General features: G+C 48.7%; 2 protein-coding genes across 3 annotated transcripts; one reads left to right on the top strand and one right to left on the bottom strand.

Annotated features, from left to right (window-relative positions):
- Positions 1-1,349: 1,349 nt before the first annotated feature.
- S100A10 (S100 calcium binding protein A10) lies at positions 1,350-20,785 on the bottom strand. 2 transcript variants are annotated; one of them, XM_044272197.1, is made up of 3 exons: positions 20,630-20,785; positions 4,213-4,367; positions 1,350-1,621 (listed from the first exon to the last, which is right to left on the bottom strand). In XM_044272197.1, exons 2-3 carry the CDS (start codon positions 4,345-4,347, stop codon positions 1,466-1,468), a joined length of 291 nt encoding a protein of 96 aa, XP_044128132.1. In that variant the 5' UTR covers positions 4,348-4,367; positions 20,630-20,785; the 3' UTR covers positions 1,350-1,465. The 2 variants fall into 2 exon arrangements, with proteins under 2 accessions (XP_044128132.1, XP_044128134.1); XM_044272199.1 differs by lacking the exon at positions 20,630-20,785 and adding an exon at positions 14,314-14,334.
- LOC122921893 lies at positions 10,794-14,353 on the top strand. Its single transcript, XM_044272194.1, has 2 exons — positions 10,794-13,917; positions 14,236-14,353. Exons 1-2 carry the CDS (start codon positions 12,465-12,467, stop codon positions 14,256-14,258), a joined length of 1,476 nt encoding a protein of 491 aa, XP_044128129.1. The 5' UTR covers positions 10,794-12,464; the 3' UTR covers positions 14,259-14,353.
- Positions 20,786-21,450: the final 665 nt, after the last annotated feature.

The raw sequence follows: 21,450 nt of genomic DNA, 5'->3' as shown, positions 1-21,450 counted from the left end.
GACTATCTGGTACGTATTTAGCAGAACAGTCCTGTGGATCCCTTTTGGCCAGATAGTTCTGAGGCTTAGGTGTCCTGATTTTTGTGACTTAATTGTTGGTAAGTATACTGGTAGACCACCCAATTTCTCAGGGGTTTGTGGGGTCTAAATGGTCTCCTCGATTACAGGAAATTACCAAGAACCAAGCCACTGGTAAGGGAGAAGAGTCAATTCAATTCTCGCACCATTTTGCAAGCAAGTTCAGTCCATTTTTTCCACGTGGGTGGAATGCGTTTTGATTTGTTTTTTACGCACATGATAAAAACCTGAAGGTTTACAAAGAACATCTCTTAGCAACCGTCAGTGAAGAACGCATCGCTTCTGCACTTGCTTGCAGACACAATCCGTTTTACACTGAAGCCCCATTCCCTTCTATGGGACCACAGCTGCGTGAAAATGCAGAATATAGAACATGCTGCGTTTCGATGACGACCCACTGGACCGTCCAGACCACCTGCGCGATAATGTCAGCGAAGGTCCTTTGGCAGGTCCTTCAAGAAGAACAAAGAAGAGGATCCCAGCTGTGCGATCAAGTGGATGAGGTGAGTAATGTTTTTATTATTTTTTAACCCTCAATTGACATTTGACTTTGCATTCTGTATCAAAGAATGCCATTATTTTCCATTATAACCATGTTTTAATGAAAAATAATGAAGTAAATGGGGTCCCGGGTCGCTCATCCCTCGTCTCCTTAGTAACCATCCGTGGTCATAGCAGGTGTGTGTGAGAGGTGGGCCTTATTTCTCTCTATATATAACGTGAACATTCTGTGGTGCACATTTTTATAAGCCCGAGGAGCATTGCTTCTTCGGTGGAGTTTTTGGAGAACGTTCAGGCAAGGCTGGCAGCAGTTGTTGGATGTTTATGTAATCTGCCTCATGTATAATACATGTAATGCGTGTTCTTGACAGTCTGGGAATGGATGGGCTGTGGCGTGGTCATGAAAACGCTTTACCTTCAGATCATAAGCCACCAGCAGATCAATAGCCGATAACATTTCACATTAGAGGGAAACAAGTGCAAGAAGACTTCATAACTCACGCTCTAGGTGTGATCGTTACAGCGCGTGCGGTTGTCAGAGCGGAGTGAGTGCCCCGAGGGAAGAGGGTGGAGCGCCAGTGTCTGACAGGCAGCAGAGTTAGGTGAGACATACTGCTGGGAGGTGCACTGGATGGTGGACACTGGTGGTGGACAACTTCTCTGGTTGCCATTGCCTGGTGTAGAGTTGACATGTGCTGCGTCCCCTGATACGTCAGAGCTAAGAAATGTTGCATCTCACTGTACAAATAAGAACAAAACACCACAAGACCTACAAAAACATGGGGCATTTATTATAGCTTTGGGGTGGAATGAGTGGACCGATGGGGTCCTCTTTGGAGCAGGCTGGAGCGATAGGCGGATATAGAAGTAGTGGCGGCGGTCAGCTTCACTTCCTGCCCTTCATGTTCTTACAGTAGTAGTCGTTACAGGCAATGGTCAGACCGGCGATTAGGGAGAAGAAGCTATGGAAGGTGACCTTCCCATCCCGGCATTGATCCAGATCCTTCATTATCTTATCCACAGCCAGGGGGTCATTCTGATTCTGTCAGGGGAAGAGAGAAGGATTGGGTTAATTCAGGAGTAACCATACAGACACCGAAATACTCCCTGCTGTTATTAACAATGCATGTGTGACCTCTGTACCTCATTGTAGGATTTATATATAAAATGGGTCTCAAAAACATCACTTATCCTGTACTGATCCTGGGTTACATCCTGTATTATACTCCAGAGCTGCACTCACTGTTCTGCTGGTGCAGTCACTGTGTACATACATTACTTATCCTGAGTTACATCCTGTATTATACTCCAGAGCTGCACTCACTATTCTGCTGGTGCAGTCACTGTGTACATACATTACTTATCCTGTACTGATCCTGAGTTACATCCTGTATTACACTCCAGAGCTGCACTCACTATTCTGCTGGTGCAGTCACTGTGTACATACATTACTTATCCTGTACTGATCCTGGGTTACATCCTGTATTATACTCCAGAGCTGCACTCACTATTCTGCTGGTGCAGTCACTGTGTACATACATTACTTATCCTGTACTGATCCTGAGTTACATCCTGTATTATACTCCAGAGCTGCACTCACTATTCTGCTGGTGCAGTCACTGTGTACATACATTACTTACCCTGTACTGATCCCGAGTTACATCCTGTATTATACTCCAGAGCTGCACTCACTATTCTGCTGGTGCAGTCACTGTGTACATACATTACTTAGCCTGTATTATCCTCCAGAGCTGCACTCACTATTCTGCTGGTGCAGTCACTATGTACATACATTACTTATCCTGTACTGATCCCGAGTTACATCCTGTATTATACTCCAGAGCTGCACTCACTATTCTGCTGGTGCAGTCGCTGTGCACATACATTACTTATCCTGTACTGATCCTGAGTTACATCCTGTATTATGCTCCGGAGCTGCACTCACTATTCTGCTGGTGCAGTCTCTCTGTACATACATTACTTATCCTGTACTGATCCTGAGTTACATCCTGTATTATACTCCAGAGCTGCACTCACTATTCCCCTGGTGCAGTCACTGTGTACATACATTACTTATCCTGTACTGACCCTGAGTTACATCCTGTATTATACTCCAGAGCTGCACTCACTATTCTGCTGGTGCAGTCACTGTGTACATACATTACTTATCCTGTACTGATCCTGAGTTACATCCTGTATTATACTCCAGAGCTGCACTCACTATTCCCCTGGTGCAGTCACTGTACATACATTACTTATCCTGTACTGATCCTGAGTTACATCCTGTATTATACTCCAGAGCTGCACTCACTATTCTGCTGGTGCAGTCACTGTGTACATACATTACTTATCCTGTACTGATCCTGTTACATGCTGTATTATACTCCAGAGCTGCACTCACTATTCTGCTGGTGCAGTCACTGCGTACATACATTACTTATCCTGTAGTGATCCTGAGTTACATCCTGTATTACACTCCAGAGCTGCACTCACTATTCTGCTGGTGCAGTCACTGTGTACATACATTACTTATCCTGTACTGATCCTGAGTTACATCCTGTATTACACTCCAGAGCTGCACTCACTATTCTGCTGGTGCAGTCACTGTGTACATACATTACTTATCCTGTATTATACTCCAGAGCTGCACTCACTACATGATTTTTGCTTTGCACACAGAATATTTAATATAGGACGCTATGAGGAGGCACTATTCCCCAAGCGCCTCATTCTTCCCACACATGAGATCTCAACATCCGATTGTGAAATTCCTTTTAAATCCCATTAATTGTCTCTCCTCCCCGGCAGGACGCACCTACAGGGGATTACAACTCCCAGTGGGCAAGATGGGGCTCGCCGAGAGGATTCTCAGCACTTGTCTGGGAGGGCCACCTGCTGCCTCGTGGAGTCTTTATCAGGAGATGAGGTTGACAGCTAGGATAACTCGCCAGGATGGATCGCTACATTATGCAGTCGGATATCCTAACTTCAGCCTTCATGGAAATCTTCTGCTTGCTCTGGGGGCACCATGGGAACACTGACAAACCTGCTCCTCTGTGAAAGGGGGGGTCACATGACAGAAAGCGCTACACCGATTTCCATTTATTGAAGGCTACATCCCAAGGAGCCTAAGAAGCAGGACCTCCTATGATCAGCCAGCTGCCTGTTTAAGGTAGAGGGGCTGTCCAAAGTGGACAATCCCTTTAAGGGACCCTGACACAGGGATTAAACCAAGCATACTCCCTAATGGGGTTCATCCTGCTGAGCGCAACGATACCTGCCTTGTGAAAATCGGTTGTGCTGTTCCCAAGAAAAGAGACTTTTTTCTTTATGACTTCTATTCTTTATTCAGTGCATTGAGGGGCGTGGCCAGCACTAGAGAGCGAGTGACTAAGCTCCACCTCTCAGTGCCCTGTAGCTCTCATGTGCATAAAGAATAAAAGTCTCTTTTCTTGGGAACGCCACAACCGATTTCCACAAGACAGGTATCCTTGTACTCGGCAGAATCAACCCCATCAGACAGTATACTTGGTTTACTAGGGTGGATAGCGCCGACAAGTGCACCTTAGGTATAAAAGATGTAAATGAAGGTCCCCAGACCTTCTCTGTATTGTCTATGATTTGCAGACGCACCTTCAGGAATTCAGGGAATTCGGTTTGCATCAGTCTATGGAGGTCGTCCTTGCTCATGTGGTTCTTGTCCCCGCAGTATTTGTGGAAGGTGAACATCAGGCTCTCCATTGCCTGTTCCAGTTCAGAAGGGACCATGATTACTGGGAGCTGAGGATCTACAAGAGAAGACAAACTCGTTAGTGCCAGTCACGCCTGATCCCGATACAGTATACCAGGCATGGTCATAGTTACCACTAGGTCCTGTGCCTACGGAGGCGACACCAGTAATAATATACCCTGGTATGCAGCCTCCATATATTCTTAGGGGCGGGGCTGTGACAACCTGTCAGTGACCGCTCACCATCATGACACAGGTGGGCGCTGCAGGTGGGGATGTCGTCCCTTGAATTAACTCACTGAGGGATTTAGCAGTGCAGGGATTACAAGGGGTTAATGCCTTCCCGCTCCGGAGTCATTAGTGCATCCGGATATCGATCATTATGAGGTCTGTTCAGGGAGGATAATAGCGGCTGACTACACAGAGAACAGGAACACTTAATGGAAGCTAATGCTGCTGTCTTCTCCAAGATGGGAAATGGGTTCTAAATGCAAACCCCCCCCCCCCCCGATGACACACCGCCTCAACGAAGAGGAAGCCTTAAAGTGCACCTGACCCCCCTATATGAGCTCATCGAAGGATTGCATTTGTATGGATTTCATCGTTCTGGCGACAGTTCGATGCTTTCACAGGGTCCATTAGTTAAATGCCCCAGAGAGGTCCTGGCATGTACATGGAAGCGATCCTAGGAGCTGACGCTCTACTCGATACTGACACGTCTGGTGCCATCCCCACCCTGTGCCGGAGGCTGGAATAATCCAGCAGGAAATCCCTAGTAACACATCGAATAGACTGTACTCTCCTGTCCTACAGTCATCCTCTCCCCTGAAATGGCTGATAACAGGGGGCAATAGACTGTATTCTCCTGTCCTACAGTCATCCTCTCCCCTGAAATGGCTGATAACAGGGAGTAATAGACTGTATTCTCCTGTCCTACAGTCATCCTCTCACCTGAAATGGCTGATAACAGGGGGCAATACACTGTATTCTCCTGTCCTACAGTCATCCTCTCCCCTGAAATGGCTGATAACAGGGGGCAATAGACTGTATTCTCCTGTCCTACAGTCATCCTCTCCCCTGAAATGGCTGATAACAGGGGGCAATAGATTGTATTCTCCTCTCTTACAGTCATCCTCCCCCCTGAAATGGCTGATAACAGGGGGCAATAGACTGTATTCTCCTGTCCTACAGTCATCCTCCCCCCTGAAATGGCTGATAACAGGGGCAATAGACTGTATTCTCCTGTCCTACAGTCATCCTCCCCCCTGAAATGGCTGATAACAGGGGGCAATAGACTGTATTCTCCTGTCCTACAGTCATCCTCTCCCCTGAAATGGCTGATAACAGGGGGCAATAGACTGTATTCTCCTGTCCTACAGTCATCCTCTCCCCTGAAATGGCTGATAACAGGGAGCAATAGACTGTATTCTCCTGTCCTACAGTCATCCTCTCCCCTGACATGGCTGATAACAGGGAGCAATAGACTGTATTCTCCTGTCCTACAGTCATCCTCTCCCCTGAAATGGCTGATAACAGGGAGCAATAGACTGTATTCTCCTGTCCTACAGTCATCCTCTCCCCTGACATGGCTGATAACAGGAGGCAATAGACTGTATTCTCCTGTCCTACAGTCATCCTCTCCCCTGAAATGGCTGATAACAGGGAGCAATAGACTGTATTCTCCTGTCCTACAGTCATCCTCTCCCCTGAAATGGCTGATAACAGGGAGCAATAGACTGTATTCTCCTGTCCTACAGTCATCCTCTCCCCTGAAATGGCTGATAACAGGGGGCAATAGACTGTATTCTCCTGTCCTACAGTCATCCTCTCCCATGGCTGATAACAGGGGGCAATAGACTGTATTCTCCTGTCCTACAGTCATCCTCTCCCCTGAAATGGCTGATAACAGGGAGCAATAGACTGTATTCTCCTGTCCTACAGTCATCCTCTCCCCTGAAATGGCTGATAACAGGGAGCAATAGACTGTATTCTCCTGTCCTACAGTCATCCTCTCCCCTGAAATGGCTGATAACAGGGGGCAATAGACTATTCTCCTGTCCTACAGTCATCCTCTCCCCTGAAATGGCTGATAACAGGGAGCAATAGACTGTATTCTCCTGTCCTACAGTCATCCTCCCCCCTGAAATGGCTGATAACAGGGGGCAATAGACTGTATTCTCCTGTCCTACAGTCATCCTCTTCCCTGAAATGGCTGATAACAGGGGGCAATAGACTGTATTCTCCTGTCCTACAGTCATCCTCTCCCCTGAAATGGCTGATAACAGGGGGCAATAGACTGTATTCTCCTGTCCTACAGTCATCCTCTCCCCTGAAATGGCTGATAACAGGGGGCAATAGACTGTATTCTCCTGTCCTACAGTCATCCTCTCCCCTGAAATGGCTGATAACAGGGGGCACTAGACTGTATTCTCCTGTCCTACAGTCATCCTCTCCCTGAAATGGCTGATAACAGAGGGCAATAGACTGTATTCTCCTGTCCTACAGTCATCCTCTCCCCTGAAATGGCTGATAACAGGGAGCAATAGACTGTATTCTCCTGTCCTACAGTCATCCTCCCCCCTGAAATGGCTGATAACAGGGGGCAATAGACTGTATTCTCCTGTCCTACAGTCATCCTCTCCCCTGAAATGGCTGATAACAGGGAGCAATAGACTGTATCCTCCTGTCCTACAGTCATCCTCTCCCTAGAAATGGCTGATAACAGGGGCAATAGACTGTATTCTCCTGTCCTACAGTCATCCTCTCCCCTGAAATGGCTGATAACAGGGAGCAATAGACTGTATTCTCCTGTCCTACAGTCATCCTCTCCCCTGAAATGGCTGATAACAGAGGGCAATAGACTGTATTCTCCTGTCCTACAGTCATCCTCTCCCCTGAAATGGCTGATAACAGGAGGCAATAGACTGTATTCTCCTGTCCTACAGTCATCCTCCCCCCTGAAATGGCTGATAACAGGGGGCAATAAACTGTATTCTCCTGTGAGAAGTTTTAGGTCTGTTCAGGGATTCATCCTCTGGATGATTGTTCCCGTTCACTGACAGCAAGCAGAGATCAGTGAAGTATTTAGGCTGTATCAGCAGGATTCAGAGTCCTGTAGTCGGCCTGTACTCGGAGGAGGAGAGGTCAGGTCTCTGCGGTAATAAAACATGTGTCAGTCCATAGATCAGTCCACCCCCCACCCATTCTGCAGCATTCCCCGAATTCCTCCACCGGCCAGACCAGCGTCACCCAGGGCAACCAAACCTGAACCTGACAACGAGCATGTCTGACACCCTGCTGAGCGACAACCAATGGTATACATAGCTCAGGAGTCTAGGAAAGCTGGGTGACGATACAGGACATGGTGGTCGTATTAGTTGTCACTCAACTTCCCCCAAAAGTGATTTGATAGGGTGACAACCAATGTGACCCAACTATTCTCCTTCAAAGGTTGTCACCAATGTTTCCTGTATACAGGTGGTGGGCATAGGGCCAGCGCGAGGGCGGTGCAGGTATTGACTCTGGGATTAGAGTCAGGAATGTCAGGAACTCTGCCCGCCACACCCAGCTCATCACCCGTCATACAGCAGCTATATCTCAGCATATCCATGACCAAGGAGCTGGATATAGCGGAGAAGACGTGTACACCCCACTCATCACCTGTCATACAGCAGCTATATCTCAGCATATCCATGACCCCGGAGCTGGATATAGAGAAGACATGTACACCCCGCTCATCACCCGTCATACAGCAGCTATATCTCAGCATATCCATGACCCCGGAGCTGGATATAGCGGAGAAGACATGTACACCCGGCTCATCACCCGTCATACAGCAGCTATATCTCAGCATATCCATGACCCCGGAGCTGGATATAGAGAAGACGTGCACACCCAACTCATCACCTGTCATACAGCAGCTATATCTCAGCACATCCATGACCCCGGAGCTGGATATAGAGAAGACATGTACACCCCGCTCATCACCCGTCATACAGCAGCTATATCTCAGCATATCCATGACCCCGGAGCTGGATATAGCGGAGAAGACATGTACACCCGGCTCATCACCCGTCATACAGCAGCTATATCTCAGCATATCCATGACCCCGGAGCTGGATATAGAGAAGACGTGCACACCCAACTCATCACCTGTCATACAGCAGCTATATCTCAGCACATCCATGACCCCGGAGCTGGATATAGCGGAGAAGACGTGTACACCCGGCTCATCACCCGTCATACAGCAGCTATATCTCAGCATATCCATGACCCCGGAGCTGGATATAGAGAAGACATGTACACCCGGCTCATCACCCGTCATACAGCAGCTATATCTCAGCACATCCATGACCCCGGAGCTGGATATAGAGAAGACATGTACACCCCGCTCATCACCCGTCATACAGCAGCTATATCTCAGCATATCCATGACCCCGGAGCTGGATATAGAGAAGACATGTACACCCGGCTCATCACCTGTCATACAGCAGCTATATCTCAGCATATCCAGGAGCTGGATATAGGGGAGAAGATGACGTGTACACCATTCAGGGTCTGCATTTGCACCTTTCTCACAGTTTCAGGATCTCTGCATGCTGTCAGTGAACAGGAACCATGTTGAGTAGCAGACCTAATGTTACTCCCAGCTGAGGGTTTGTTGCAGTGTAGTGGATCTCCGGGGATCACATCTCATGTGTCTCCCAGCAGTCAGTCACAAGGCCGCCATTGTCTCCTCTGTACTGGGGTGGGGTCGCTGGGAATTCTGATGACCCTGCACGACCCGCATAAAGAGTGTGCTCATCAGCTGGGCGGAGTTCAGTGATGATGGGTGTGGTAGTGCAGAGCAGATGAGGGTGCCCCCCCTGTACTGCTGTACATTATGTGATGGGAAGGACCTGAGGGCAGCCAGTGAACTGTTCACATATATGGCGGCTTCAGTCTCCTCAGTCGCTGCCCCTCCCAAGTAGTACACCGCCATGCAGTGCCCCATAAACAGCGTCATACAGTACTGTGTCCGAATTACTCCTACATACAGTAACCCAAGTTCAGTACCATAGCTGTAAAGTGCCGCCATACGCTGCAAAAACAATACACAGTGCCGCCATACGCTGCAAAAACAATACACAGTGTCGCCATACGCTGCAAAAACAATACACAGTGCCGCCATACGCTGCAAAAACAATACACAGTGCCGCCATACGCTGCAAAAACAATACACAGTGCCGCCATACGCTGAAAAAATACACAGTGCCGCCATACGCTGCAAAAACAATACACAGTGTCGCCATACGCTGCAAAGACAATACACAGTGCCGCCATACACTGCAAAAACAATACACAGTGCCGCCTTCATACGCTGAAAAAATACACAGTGCCGCCATACGCTGCAAAAACAATACACAGTGCCGCCATACGCTGCAAAAACAATACACAGTGTCGCCATACGCTGCAAAAACAATACACAGTGCCGCCATACGCTGCAAAAACAATACACAGTGCCGCCATACGCTGCAAAAACAATACACAGTGCCGCCATACGCTGCAAAAATACACAGTGCCGCCATACGCTGCAAAAACAATACACAGTGCCGCCATACGCTGCAAAAACAATACACAGTGTCGCCATACGCTGCAAAAACAATACACAGTGCCGCCATACGCTGCAAAAACAATACACAGTGCCGCCATACGCTGAAAAAATACACAGTGCCGCCATACGCTGCAAAAACAATACACAGTGTCGCCATACGCTGCAAAGACAATACACAGTGCCGCCATACACTGCAAAAACAATACACAGTGCCGCCATACGCTGCAAAAATACACAGTGCCGCCATACGCTGCAAAAACAATACACAGTGCCGCCATACGCTGCAAAAACAATACACAGTGTCGCCATACGCTGCAAAAACAATACACAGTGCCGCCATACGCTGCAAAAACAATACACAGTGCCGCCATACGCTGCAAAAATACACAGTGCCGCCATACGCTGCAAAAACAATACACAGTGCCGCCATACGCTGCAAAAACAATACACAGTGCCGCCATACGCTGCAAAAACAATACACAGTGCCGCCATACGCTGAAAAAATACACAGTGCCGCCATACGCTGCAAAAACAATACACAGTGCCGCCATACGCTGCAAAAACAATACACAGTGCCGCCATACGCTGCAAAAACAATACACAGTGCCGCCATACGCTGCAAAAACAATACACAGTGCCGCCATACGCTGAAAAAACAATACACAGTGTCGCCATACGCTGCAAAAACAATACACAGTGCCGCCATACGCTGCAAAAACAATACACAGTGCCGCCATACGCTGCAAAAACAATACACAGTGCCGCCATACGCTGAAAAAACAATACACAGTGCCGCCATACGCTGCAAAAACAATACACAGTGCCGCCATAGAGTGCTGAAGTAACTTGTGCCAGCATTACAGAGATGGCTCAATGGCAGATTTACCTCCAGTCGGCTGTGTCCTCGGGCCAAGGTGTGGGAGCTATAATCTGGGCGTGTCCTCACACCCGGCTGTGACCTGGACTCTAGACCCGGAGCTGACAATCCGTTATTCCAAACCCCTCCCCCTCCTCCCCACAACCAAATAGAATGCGGAAAATAAGTCATGAAAATGGGAAGTGTACGCCAGGACTGGGGGCCACACTGTACCTGTGCTCGGGGCCCCGTCATCTGGCAGCTCTGCAGAGACAACACCCCTGAACACATCCGGAGACAAACACCCTACACACTGGTTGTACTGACAGCCGGGAGGGGCCGCCTGCAACGCCATACACTTTACCCACACCTTATACTGTACCCACACGTACCCACACGTTACACTGTACCCACACGTTACACTGTACCCACACGTTACTCTGTACCCACACGTTACTCTGTACCCCCATGTTACACTGTACCCCCATGTTACACTGTACCCACACCTTATACTGTACCCACACGTTACACTTTACCCACACGTTATACTGTACCCCCATGTTACACTGTACCCACACGTTACACTGTACCCACACGTTACACTGTACCCACACGTTATACTGTACCCCCATGTTACACTGTACCCACACGTTATACTGTACCCACACATTATACTGTACCCCCATGTTACACTGTACCCACACGTTACACTGTACCCACACGTTACACTGTACCCACACGTTATACTGTACCCCCATGTTATACTGTACCCACACGTACCCACACGTTATACTGTACCCACACATTATACTGTAATCACACATTACACTGTACCCCCATGTTACTCTGTACCCACACGTACCCACACGTTATACTGTACCCCCATGTTACACTGTACCCACACGTTACACTGTACCCACACGTTACACTGTACTCACACGTTACACTGTACCCCCATGTTACACTGTACCCACACGTTACACTGTACCCACACATTATACTGTAATCACACATTACACTGTACCCCCATGTTACTCTGTACCCACACGTACCCACACGTTATACTGTACCCCCATGTTACACTGTACCCACACGTTACACTGTACCCACACGTTATACTGTACCCCCATGTTACACTGTACCCACACGTTACACTGTACCCACACGTTATACTGTACCCCCATGTTACACTGTACCCACACGTTACACTGTACCCACACATTATACTGTACCCACATGTTACACTGTACCCACATGTTACACTGTACCCACGCGTTATACTGTAATCACACATTACACTGTACCCCCATGTTACTCTGTGCCCACATGTTACTCTGTGCCCACACATTATACTGTACCCACATGTTACACTGTACCCACACGTTACACTGTACCCACACGTTACACTGTACCCACACATTATACTGTAATCACACATTACACTGTACCCCCATGTTACTCTGTACCCCCATGTTACTCTGTACCCACACGTACCCACACGTTATACTGTACCCCCATGTTACACTGTACCCACACGTTACACTGTACCCACACGTTACACTGTACTCACACGTTACACTGTACCCCCATGTTACACTGTACCCACACGTTACACTGTACCCACACATTATACTGTAATCACACATTACACTGTACCCCCATGTTACTCTGTACCCACACGTACCCACACGTTATACTGTACCCCCATGTTACACTGTACCCACACGTTACACTGTACCCACACGTTATACTGTACCCCCATGTTACACTGTACCCACACGTTACACTGTACCCACACGTTATACTGTACCCCCATGTTACACTGTACCCACACGTTACACTGTACCCACACATTATACTGTACCCACATGTTACACTGTACCCACATGTTACACTGTACCCACGCGTTATACTGTAATCACACATTACACTGTACCCCCATGTTACTCTGTGCCCACATGTTACTCTGTGCCCACACATTATACTGTACCCACATGTTACACTGTACCCACATGTTACACTGTACCCACGCGTTACACTGTACCCACGCGTTATACTGTACTCACACGTTATACTGTACCCCCATGTTACACTGTACCCACACGTTACACTGTACCCACACGTTATACTGTACCCACACGTTACACTGTACCCACATGTTACACTGTACCCACATGTTACACTGTACCCACGCGTTTTACTGTAATCACACATTACACTGTACCCCCATGTTATTCTGTGCCCACATGTTACTCTGTGCCCACACGTTACTCTGTGCCCACACGTTACTCTGTGCCCACATGTTACACTGTACCCACATGTTACACTGTACCCACGCGTTATACTGTAATCACACATTAAACTGTACCCCCATGTTACTCTGTGCCCACATGTTACTCTGTACCATGTTACTCTGTACCCACACATTATACTGTACCCACATGTTACACTGTACCCACATGTTACTCTGTGCCCACACATTATACTGTACCCACATGTTACACTGTACCCACACGTTACACTGTACCCACATGTTACACTGTACCCACGCGTTATACTGTAATCACACATTAAACTGTACCCCCATGTTACTCTGTGCCCACATGTTACTCTGTACCATGTTACTCTGTACCCACACATTATACTGTACCCACATGTTACACTGTACCCACATGTTACACTGTACCCACACATTATACTGTACCCACATGTTACACTGTACCCACATGTTACTCTGTGCCCACACATTATACTGTACCCACATGTTACACTGTACCCACACGTTACACTGTACCCACATGTTACACTGTAATCACACATTAAACTGTACCCCCATGTTACTCTGTGCCCACATGTTACTCTGTACCATGTTACTCTGTACCCACACATTATACTGTACCCACATGTTACACTGTACCCACATGTTACACTGTACCCACACATTATACTGTAATCACACATTACACTGTGCCCACATGTTACACTGTGCCCACATGTTACTCTGTACCCATATGTTACTCTGTACCCACACATTATACTGTACCCACGCGTTATACTGTAATCACACATTACACTGTGCCCACATGTTACTCTGTACCCATATGTTACTCTGTACCCACACGGACGTGGGGATTCGTGATCGAGATACAAAACAGCACAATATATCTGTAAAGAATAAATCAAGGCAACTGGACGTCCTGTAGATTTCTTGAAAACGTTTCACTCGTTCTTCCAACGAGCTTTCTCAGTTCTGAGTGACCGCAGAATTCTTGTACAATCACTCAGAACTGAGAAAGCTCGTTGGAAGAACGAGTGAAACGTTTTCAAGAAATCTACAGTACGTCCAGTTGCCTTGATTTATTCTTTACAGATTTACCATGAGCTGGATACACGAGAACCTTCACAGACAAAACAGCACAAGATTGAATGATATATTTAATCGCCTTAAGGACGCACTAGATATAACACAATATACACAGAGAATATACACAGTGGTCTGAGGTTACAGGTACAGGTAGTATGGGTACAGCAGGGTTAAACAATAGGTCAGTTTACCAGATATATGAGTCCTTTGGGTAGTGATGAGTTCTTAGTTGTAGTCACGTTGGAGGCAGTAATGTCAGCCGGTTGCAGGTCCCTCCAAACACATTAGACGATATGACCCCCTTTCAGAGAAAGACACGCCCGCTTGCTGGCACAAGCCTTTTAACCTGTAGCCGGCCCCTCCCTCTGCTGGACTGCCTGCAAATGACCCACAAAACCCTTTAGGGTTTATAGCTCCAGTCCAGAAGGTCACAGGGAGATGGTTCTGGGACCAATGGATTCACTTGGGTTCCGGCTACAACTAGAGTCCAAATATGGTGCCGCTATTGGGTCTCTGTGGGGAGATATGGATATCTCCCTTCCCTGGCATCCCACCCTCAAACAAAGACCATGGGCATGTTCATCATGGCCACCGGGACACAAATATGTATCCGGTTTGCGCCTGCGATAGCCCGGCGATTCAAAATTCCTTATGAAATGTAGGTGCCAACATGTCTGGGAGGCATCATTGATCCTGGCAAGGGCTGATACCTCCTGCTGGGGTTTTTTCTGCAGGATCCGTGCTGTCTGACTGGTGGTGTAATATGTAACCAAATGTGGCCTGCTAGGAGTCTTCTGCTATCTGGCTGCGGCTTTAAAGCAGGGCCTTCCTGTGGAGCTTGATTTTCTCTGCCATCTTTCAGCAAATGGTTATACTGTACACGTTACACTGTACCCACATGTTATACTGTACCCACACATTACACTGTAACCACACGTTATACTGTACTCACATGTTACACTGTATCCACACGTTACACTGTACCCACATGTTACACTGTATCCACACGTTACACTGTACCCACATGTTACACTGTAACCAAACATTACACTGTACTCACATGTTACACTGTACCCACATGTCATACTGTACTCACACGTGACACTGTACCCACACAGTACACTGTACCCACACATTACACTGTAACCACACGTTATACTGTACTCACATGTTACACTGTATCCACACGTTACACTGTACCCACATGTTGCACTGTAACCACACATTGTACTGTAACTAAACATTACACTGTACTCACATGTTACACTGTACCCACATGTCATACTGTACTCACACGTGACACTGTACCCGCACGTTACACTGTACCTACATATTACAATGTATCCACATGGTACACTGTATCCATACGTAACACTGTATCCACAATATTGTACCCCTACAACCTAACAGAAGGGACCCTAATTTGTAGCGGTGGTGGTAGCAGTGGGGATGGGGTCTCTCCCTTATGTGTACATACATGTAGATGTTATTTGTGATTCCCGAGGCTCACTGATTGTGTCTTTTGCACATACCTTGTATCATATGCCACATCCTCTGTGTCCTCATGTTACATTGTATTCACATGTTCCCATTACAGCCAATCAGTTTTCAGCTTTCATTTTTCCAGCAACAGAACTAACATTTATCTGCTCCGGCTGTTATACCAGGCCCCTCTTGTCTATAGATCACATTGTATCTGCTCCGGCTGTTATAACAGGCCCCTCGTGTCTATAGATCACATTGTATCTGCTCCGGCTGTTATAACAGGCCCCTCGTGTCTATAGATCACATTGTATCTGCTCCGGCTGTTATACCAGGCCCCTCTTGTCTATAGATCACATTGTATCTGCTCCGGCTGTTATAACAGGCCCCTCGTGTCTATAGATCACATTGTATCTGCTCCGGCTGTTATACCAGGCCCCTCTTGTCTATAGATCACATTGTATCTGCTCCGGCTGTTATACCAGTTCCCTCTTGTCTACAGATCACATTGTATCTGCTCTGGCTGTTATAACAGGCCCCTCTTGTCTATAGATCACATTGTATCTGCTCCGGCTGTTATAACAGGCCCCTCTTGTCTATAGATCACATTGTATCTGCTCCGGCTGTTATAACAGGCCCCTCTTGTCTATAGATCACATTGTATCTGCTCTGGCTGTTATAACAGGCCCCTCGTGTCTATAGATCACATTGTATCTGCTCCGGCTGTTATAACAGGCCCCTCGTGTCTATAGATCACATTGTATCTGCTCCGGCTGTTATACCAGGGCCCTCTTGTCTACAGATCACATTGTATCTGCTCCGGCTGTTATACCAGGGCCCCTCTTGTCTATAGATCACATTGTATCTGCTCCGGCTGTTATAACAGGCCCCTCTTGTCTATAGATCACATTGTATCTGCTCTGGCTGTTATAACAGGCCCCTCGTGTCTATAGATCACATTGTATCTGCTCCGGCTGTTATACCAGTTCCCTCTTGTCTATAGATCACATTGTATCTGCTCCGGCTGTTATAACAGGCCCCTCGTGCCTATAGATCACATTGTATCTGCTCCGGCTGTTATAACAGGCCCCTCTTGTCTATAGATCACATTGTATCTGCTCCGGCTGTTATAACAGGCCCCTCTTGTCTATAGATCACATTGTATCTGCTCTGGCTGTTATAACAGGCCCCTCGTGTCTATAGATCACATTGTATCTGCTCCGGCTGTTATAACAGGCCCCTCGTGTCTATAGATCACATTGTATCTGCTCCGGCTGTTATAACAGGCCCCTCGTGTCTATAGATCACATTGTATCTGCTCCGGCTGTTATACCAGGGCCCCTCTTGTCTATAGATCACATTGTATCTGCTCCGGCTGTTATACCAGTTCCCTCTTGTCTATAGATCACATTGTATCTGCTCCGGCTGTTATAACAGGCCCCTCGTGCCTATAGATCACATTGTATCTGCTCCGGCTGTTATAACAGGCCCCTCTTGTCTATAGATCACATTGTATCTGCTCCGGCTGTTATAACAGGCCCCTCGTGCCTATAGATCACATTGTATCTGCTCCGGCTGTTATAACAGGCCCCTCTTGTCTATAGATCACATTGTATCTGCTCCGGCTGTTATAACAGGCCCCTCTTGTCTATAGATCACATTGTATCTGCTCTGGCTGTTATAACAGGCCCCTCTTGTCTATAGATCACATTGTATCTGCTCCGGCTGTTATAACAGGCCCCTCTTGTCTATAGATCACATTGTATCTGCTCTGGCTGTTATAACAGGCCCCTCTTGTCTATAGATCACATTGTATCTGCTCCGGCTGTTATAACAGGCCCCTCGTGCCTATAGATTACATTGTATCTGCTCCGGCTGTTATACCAGGGTCCCTCGTGTCTATAGATCACATTGTATCTGCTCCGGCTGTTCTATTAGTGCAGCCTGTATAACAGCAGTGTACGGTATTGTCCAGTCAGTATTACAGCAGTGTGTGGTGTTTGGGTGTGCCTGGCGCAGCCCACACTCACTGTATATGTGCCTATGATTGTGAGCTCTTGGGAGTAGCAGTTTTAGGGCAGCCTGTATAGCAGCAGTGTACGGTATTAGGTCAGTCTGTATAACAGCAGTGTACGGTATAGTTCAGTCTGTATAACAGCAGTGTACGGTATAGTCCAGTCTGTATAACAGCAGTGTACGGTATTAGTGCATCCTGTATAACAGCAGTGTACGGTATAGTCCAGCCTGTATAACAGCAGTGTACGGTATAGTCCAGTCTGTATCACAGCAGTGTACGGTATAGTCCAGCCTGTATAACAGCAGTGTACGGTATAGTCCAGTCTGTATAACAGCAGTGTACGGTATAGTCCAGTCTGTATAACAGCAGTGTACGGTATAGTCCAGCCTGTATAACAGCAGTGTACGGTATAGTCCAGCCTGTATAACAGCAGTGTACGGTATAGTCCAGTCTGTATAACAGCAGTGTACGGTATAGTCCAGCCTGTATAACAGCAGTGTACGGTATAGTCCAGCCTGTATAACAGCAGTGTACGGTATAGTCCAGCCTGTATAACAGCAGTGTGCGGTGCATGGGTGTGCCTGGCACAGCCCGCACTCACTGTATAGGTGTCTATGACTAGAGTGTGAGCTCTTGGGGGCAGCCTGTATAACAGCAGTGTGCGGTGCTTGGGTGTGCCTGGCACAGCCCGCACTCACTGTATAGGTGTCTATGACTAGAGTGTGAGCTCTTGGGGGCAGCCTGTATAACAGCAGTGTGCGGTGCATGGGTGTGCCTGGCACAGCCCGCACTCACTGTATAGGTGTCTATGACTAGAGTGTGAGCTCTTGGGGGCAGCCTGTATAACAGCAGTGTGCGGTGCTTGGGTGTGCCTGGCACAGCCCGCACTCACTGTATAGGTGTCTATGACTAGAGTGTGAGCTCTTGGGGGCAGCCTGTATAACAGCAGTGTGCGGTGCTTGGGTGTGCCTGGCACAGCCCGCACTCACTGTATAGGTGTCTATGACTAGAGTGTGAGCTCTTGGGGGCAGCCTGTATAACAGCAGTGTGCGGTGCTTGGGTGTGCCTGGCACAGCCCGCACTCACTGTATAGGTGTCTATGACTAGAGTGTGAGCTCTTGGGGGCAGCCTGTATAACAGCAGTGTGCGGTGCTTGGGTGTGCCTGGCACAGCCCGCACTCACTGTATAGGTGTCTATGACTAGAGTGTGAGCTCTTGGGGGCAGCCTGTATAACAGCAGTGTGCGGTGCTTGGGTGTGCCTGGCACAGCCCGCACTCACTGTATAGGTGTCTATGACTAGAGTGTGAGCTCTTGGGGGCAGCCTGTATAACAGCAGTGTGCGGTGCTTGGGTGTGCCTGGCACAGCCCGCACTCACTGTATAGGTGTCTATGACTAGAGTGTGAGCTCTTGGGGGCAGCCTGTATAACAGCAGTGTGCGGTGCTTGGGTGTGCCTGGCACAGCCCGCACTCACTGTATAGGTGTCTATGACTAGAGTGTGAGCTCTTGGGGGCAGCCTGTATAACAGCAGTGTGCGGTGCTTGGGTGTGCCTGGCACAGCCCGCACTCACTGTATAGGTGTCTATGACTAGAGTGTGAGCTCTTGGGGGCAGCCTGTATTACAGCAGTGTGCGGTGCTTGGGTGTGCCTGGCACGGCCCGCACTCACTGTATAGGTGTCTATGACTAGAGTGTGAGCTCTTGGGGGCAGCCTGTATAACAGCAGTGTGCGGTGCTTGGGTGTGCCTGGCACAGCCCGCACTCACTGTATAGGTGTCTATGACTAGAGTGTGAGCTCTTGGGGGCAGCCTGTATAACAGCAGTGTGCGGTGCTTGGGTGTGCCTGGCACAGCCCGCACTCACTGTATAGGTGTCTATGACTAGAGTGTGAGCTCTTGGGGGCAGCCTGTATAACAGCAGTGTGCGGTGCTTGGGTGTGCCTGGCACAGCCCGCACTCACTGTATAGGTGTCTATGACTAGAGTGTGAGCTCTTGGGGGCAGCCTGTATAACAGCAGTGTGCGGTGCATGGGTGTGCCTGGCACAGCCCGCACTCACTGTATAGGTGTCTATGACTAGAGTGTGAGCTCTTGGGGGCAGCCTGTATAACAGCAGTGTGCGGTGCTTGGGTGTGCCTGGCACAGCCCGCACTCACTGTATAGGTGTCTATGACTAGAGTGTGAGCTCTTGGGGGCAGCCTGTATAACAGCAGTGTGCGGTGCTTGGGTGTGCCTGGCACAGCCCGCACTCACTGTATAGGTGTCTATGACTAGAGTGTGAGCTCTTGGGGGCAGCCTGTATAACAGCAGTGTGCGGTGCTTGGGTGTGCCTGGCACAGCCCGCACTCACTGTATAGGTGTCTATGACTAGAGTGTGAGCTCTTGGGGGCAGCCTGTATAACAGCAGTGTGTGGTGCTTGGGTGTGCCTGGCACAGCCCGCACTCACTGTATAGGTGTCTATGACTAGAGTGTGAGCTCTTGGGGGCAGCCTGTATAACAGCAGTGTGCGGTGCTTGGGTGTGCCTGGCACAGCCCGCACTCACTGTATAGGTGTCTATGACTAGAGTGTGAGCTCTTGGGGGCAGCCTGTATAACAGCAGTGTGCGGTGCTTGGGTGTGCCTGGCACAGCCCGCACTCACTGTATAGGTGTCTATGACTAGAGTGTGAGCTCTTGGGGGCAGCCTGTATGGCAGCAGAGTGCGGTGCTTGGGTGTGCCTGGCACAGCCCGCACTCACTGTATAGGTGTCTATGACTAGAGTGTGAGCTCTTGGGGGCAGCCTGTATGGCAGCAGTGTGCGGTGCTTGGGTGTGCCTGGCACAGCCCGCACTCACTGTATAGGTGTCTATGACTAGAGTGTGAGCTCTTGGGGGCAGCCTGTATAACAGCAGTGTGCGGTGCTTGGGTGTGCCTGGCACAGCCCGCACTCACTGTATAGGTGTCTATGACTAGAGTGTGAGCTCTTGGGGGCAGCCTGTATGGCAGCAGAGTGCGGTGTCAGATGCCTCACCTTGTGCAGGGGAGCAGTCAGCAGCTGGCGGTGGGTCCGGCTGGGTGAAGTGAGGAGGACTCTGTGTGTCTGGGCTGATCACAGGAGGCAGGAACACCCCTTTAAGGCTGCCCGGCCCCTGAAATATGAGGCTGCCCGCCCGCCTCCTGGAGACTTCCTCACACTCCTACTCCAGGAATGTCCTCCATGCCTCCCCCTCCCAGCTGTGTCCAGAGGATGAGGCGTGAGGCTGCCTGGACCTCATCTGCCAACTCCTATCTCTTAGTTTGTTACAATGTATCAGTCTATAGTTCAGGCTGTTTAGATCTAAGAGGATTCAATAGACTGGATACAACTGTAACAAACCCTCCGCTGTGTGAGCAGGACTGGTTCAGCACGGGTTTATAGCCTGTGGATGTCAACAAGAATGTTCCCATTCACAACAGCAAGCAGAGATCCTGAACTTGGTGAGAAGAGGTGTAAAGGCGGACTAGAACCTGTAATACGGCTCTAGCACGAGGCTCCGACCACCTCCCATCTGATTGTTTTATACGTAGATTGTAAGCCTCGCGGGCAAGGCCCTCCCTCTGTGCCAGTCGGTAACTCGTCTTCTTTATGCCTAGTGCAATGGTCTGTATTATGTATGTGCACCGCTCACCACATGTACCGCGCCAGGGAAGGAATGGCGCTTGAGTAATATGGTGTATGTGTGCAAGGCGTTGGGAGAGTGGCGGCTCCAGTCAGCGGAGGAGGAGGCCGCAGGCGGCAGTCGTGCAGTCCTGAAACATACTGGATGCCTAATTAGGCTGACCCAACAACTCTACAGTATAGGAAGTGCTTTC

The sequence above is a fragment of the Bufo gargarizans genome, chromosome 11 (assembly GCF_014858855.1).
Source record: "Bufo gargarizans isolate SCDJY-AF-19 chromosome 11, ASM1485885v1, whole genome shotgun sequence".
Taxonomy (NCBI): domain Eukaryota; kingdom Metazoa; phylum Chordata; class Amphibia; order Anura; family Bufonidae; genus Bufo; species Bufo gargarizans.
Note: the sequence above shows the minus strand (reverse complement) of the source record. Positions and strands in the feature narration are given on the sequence as shown.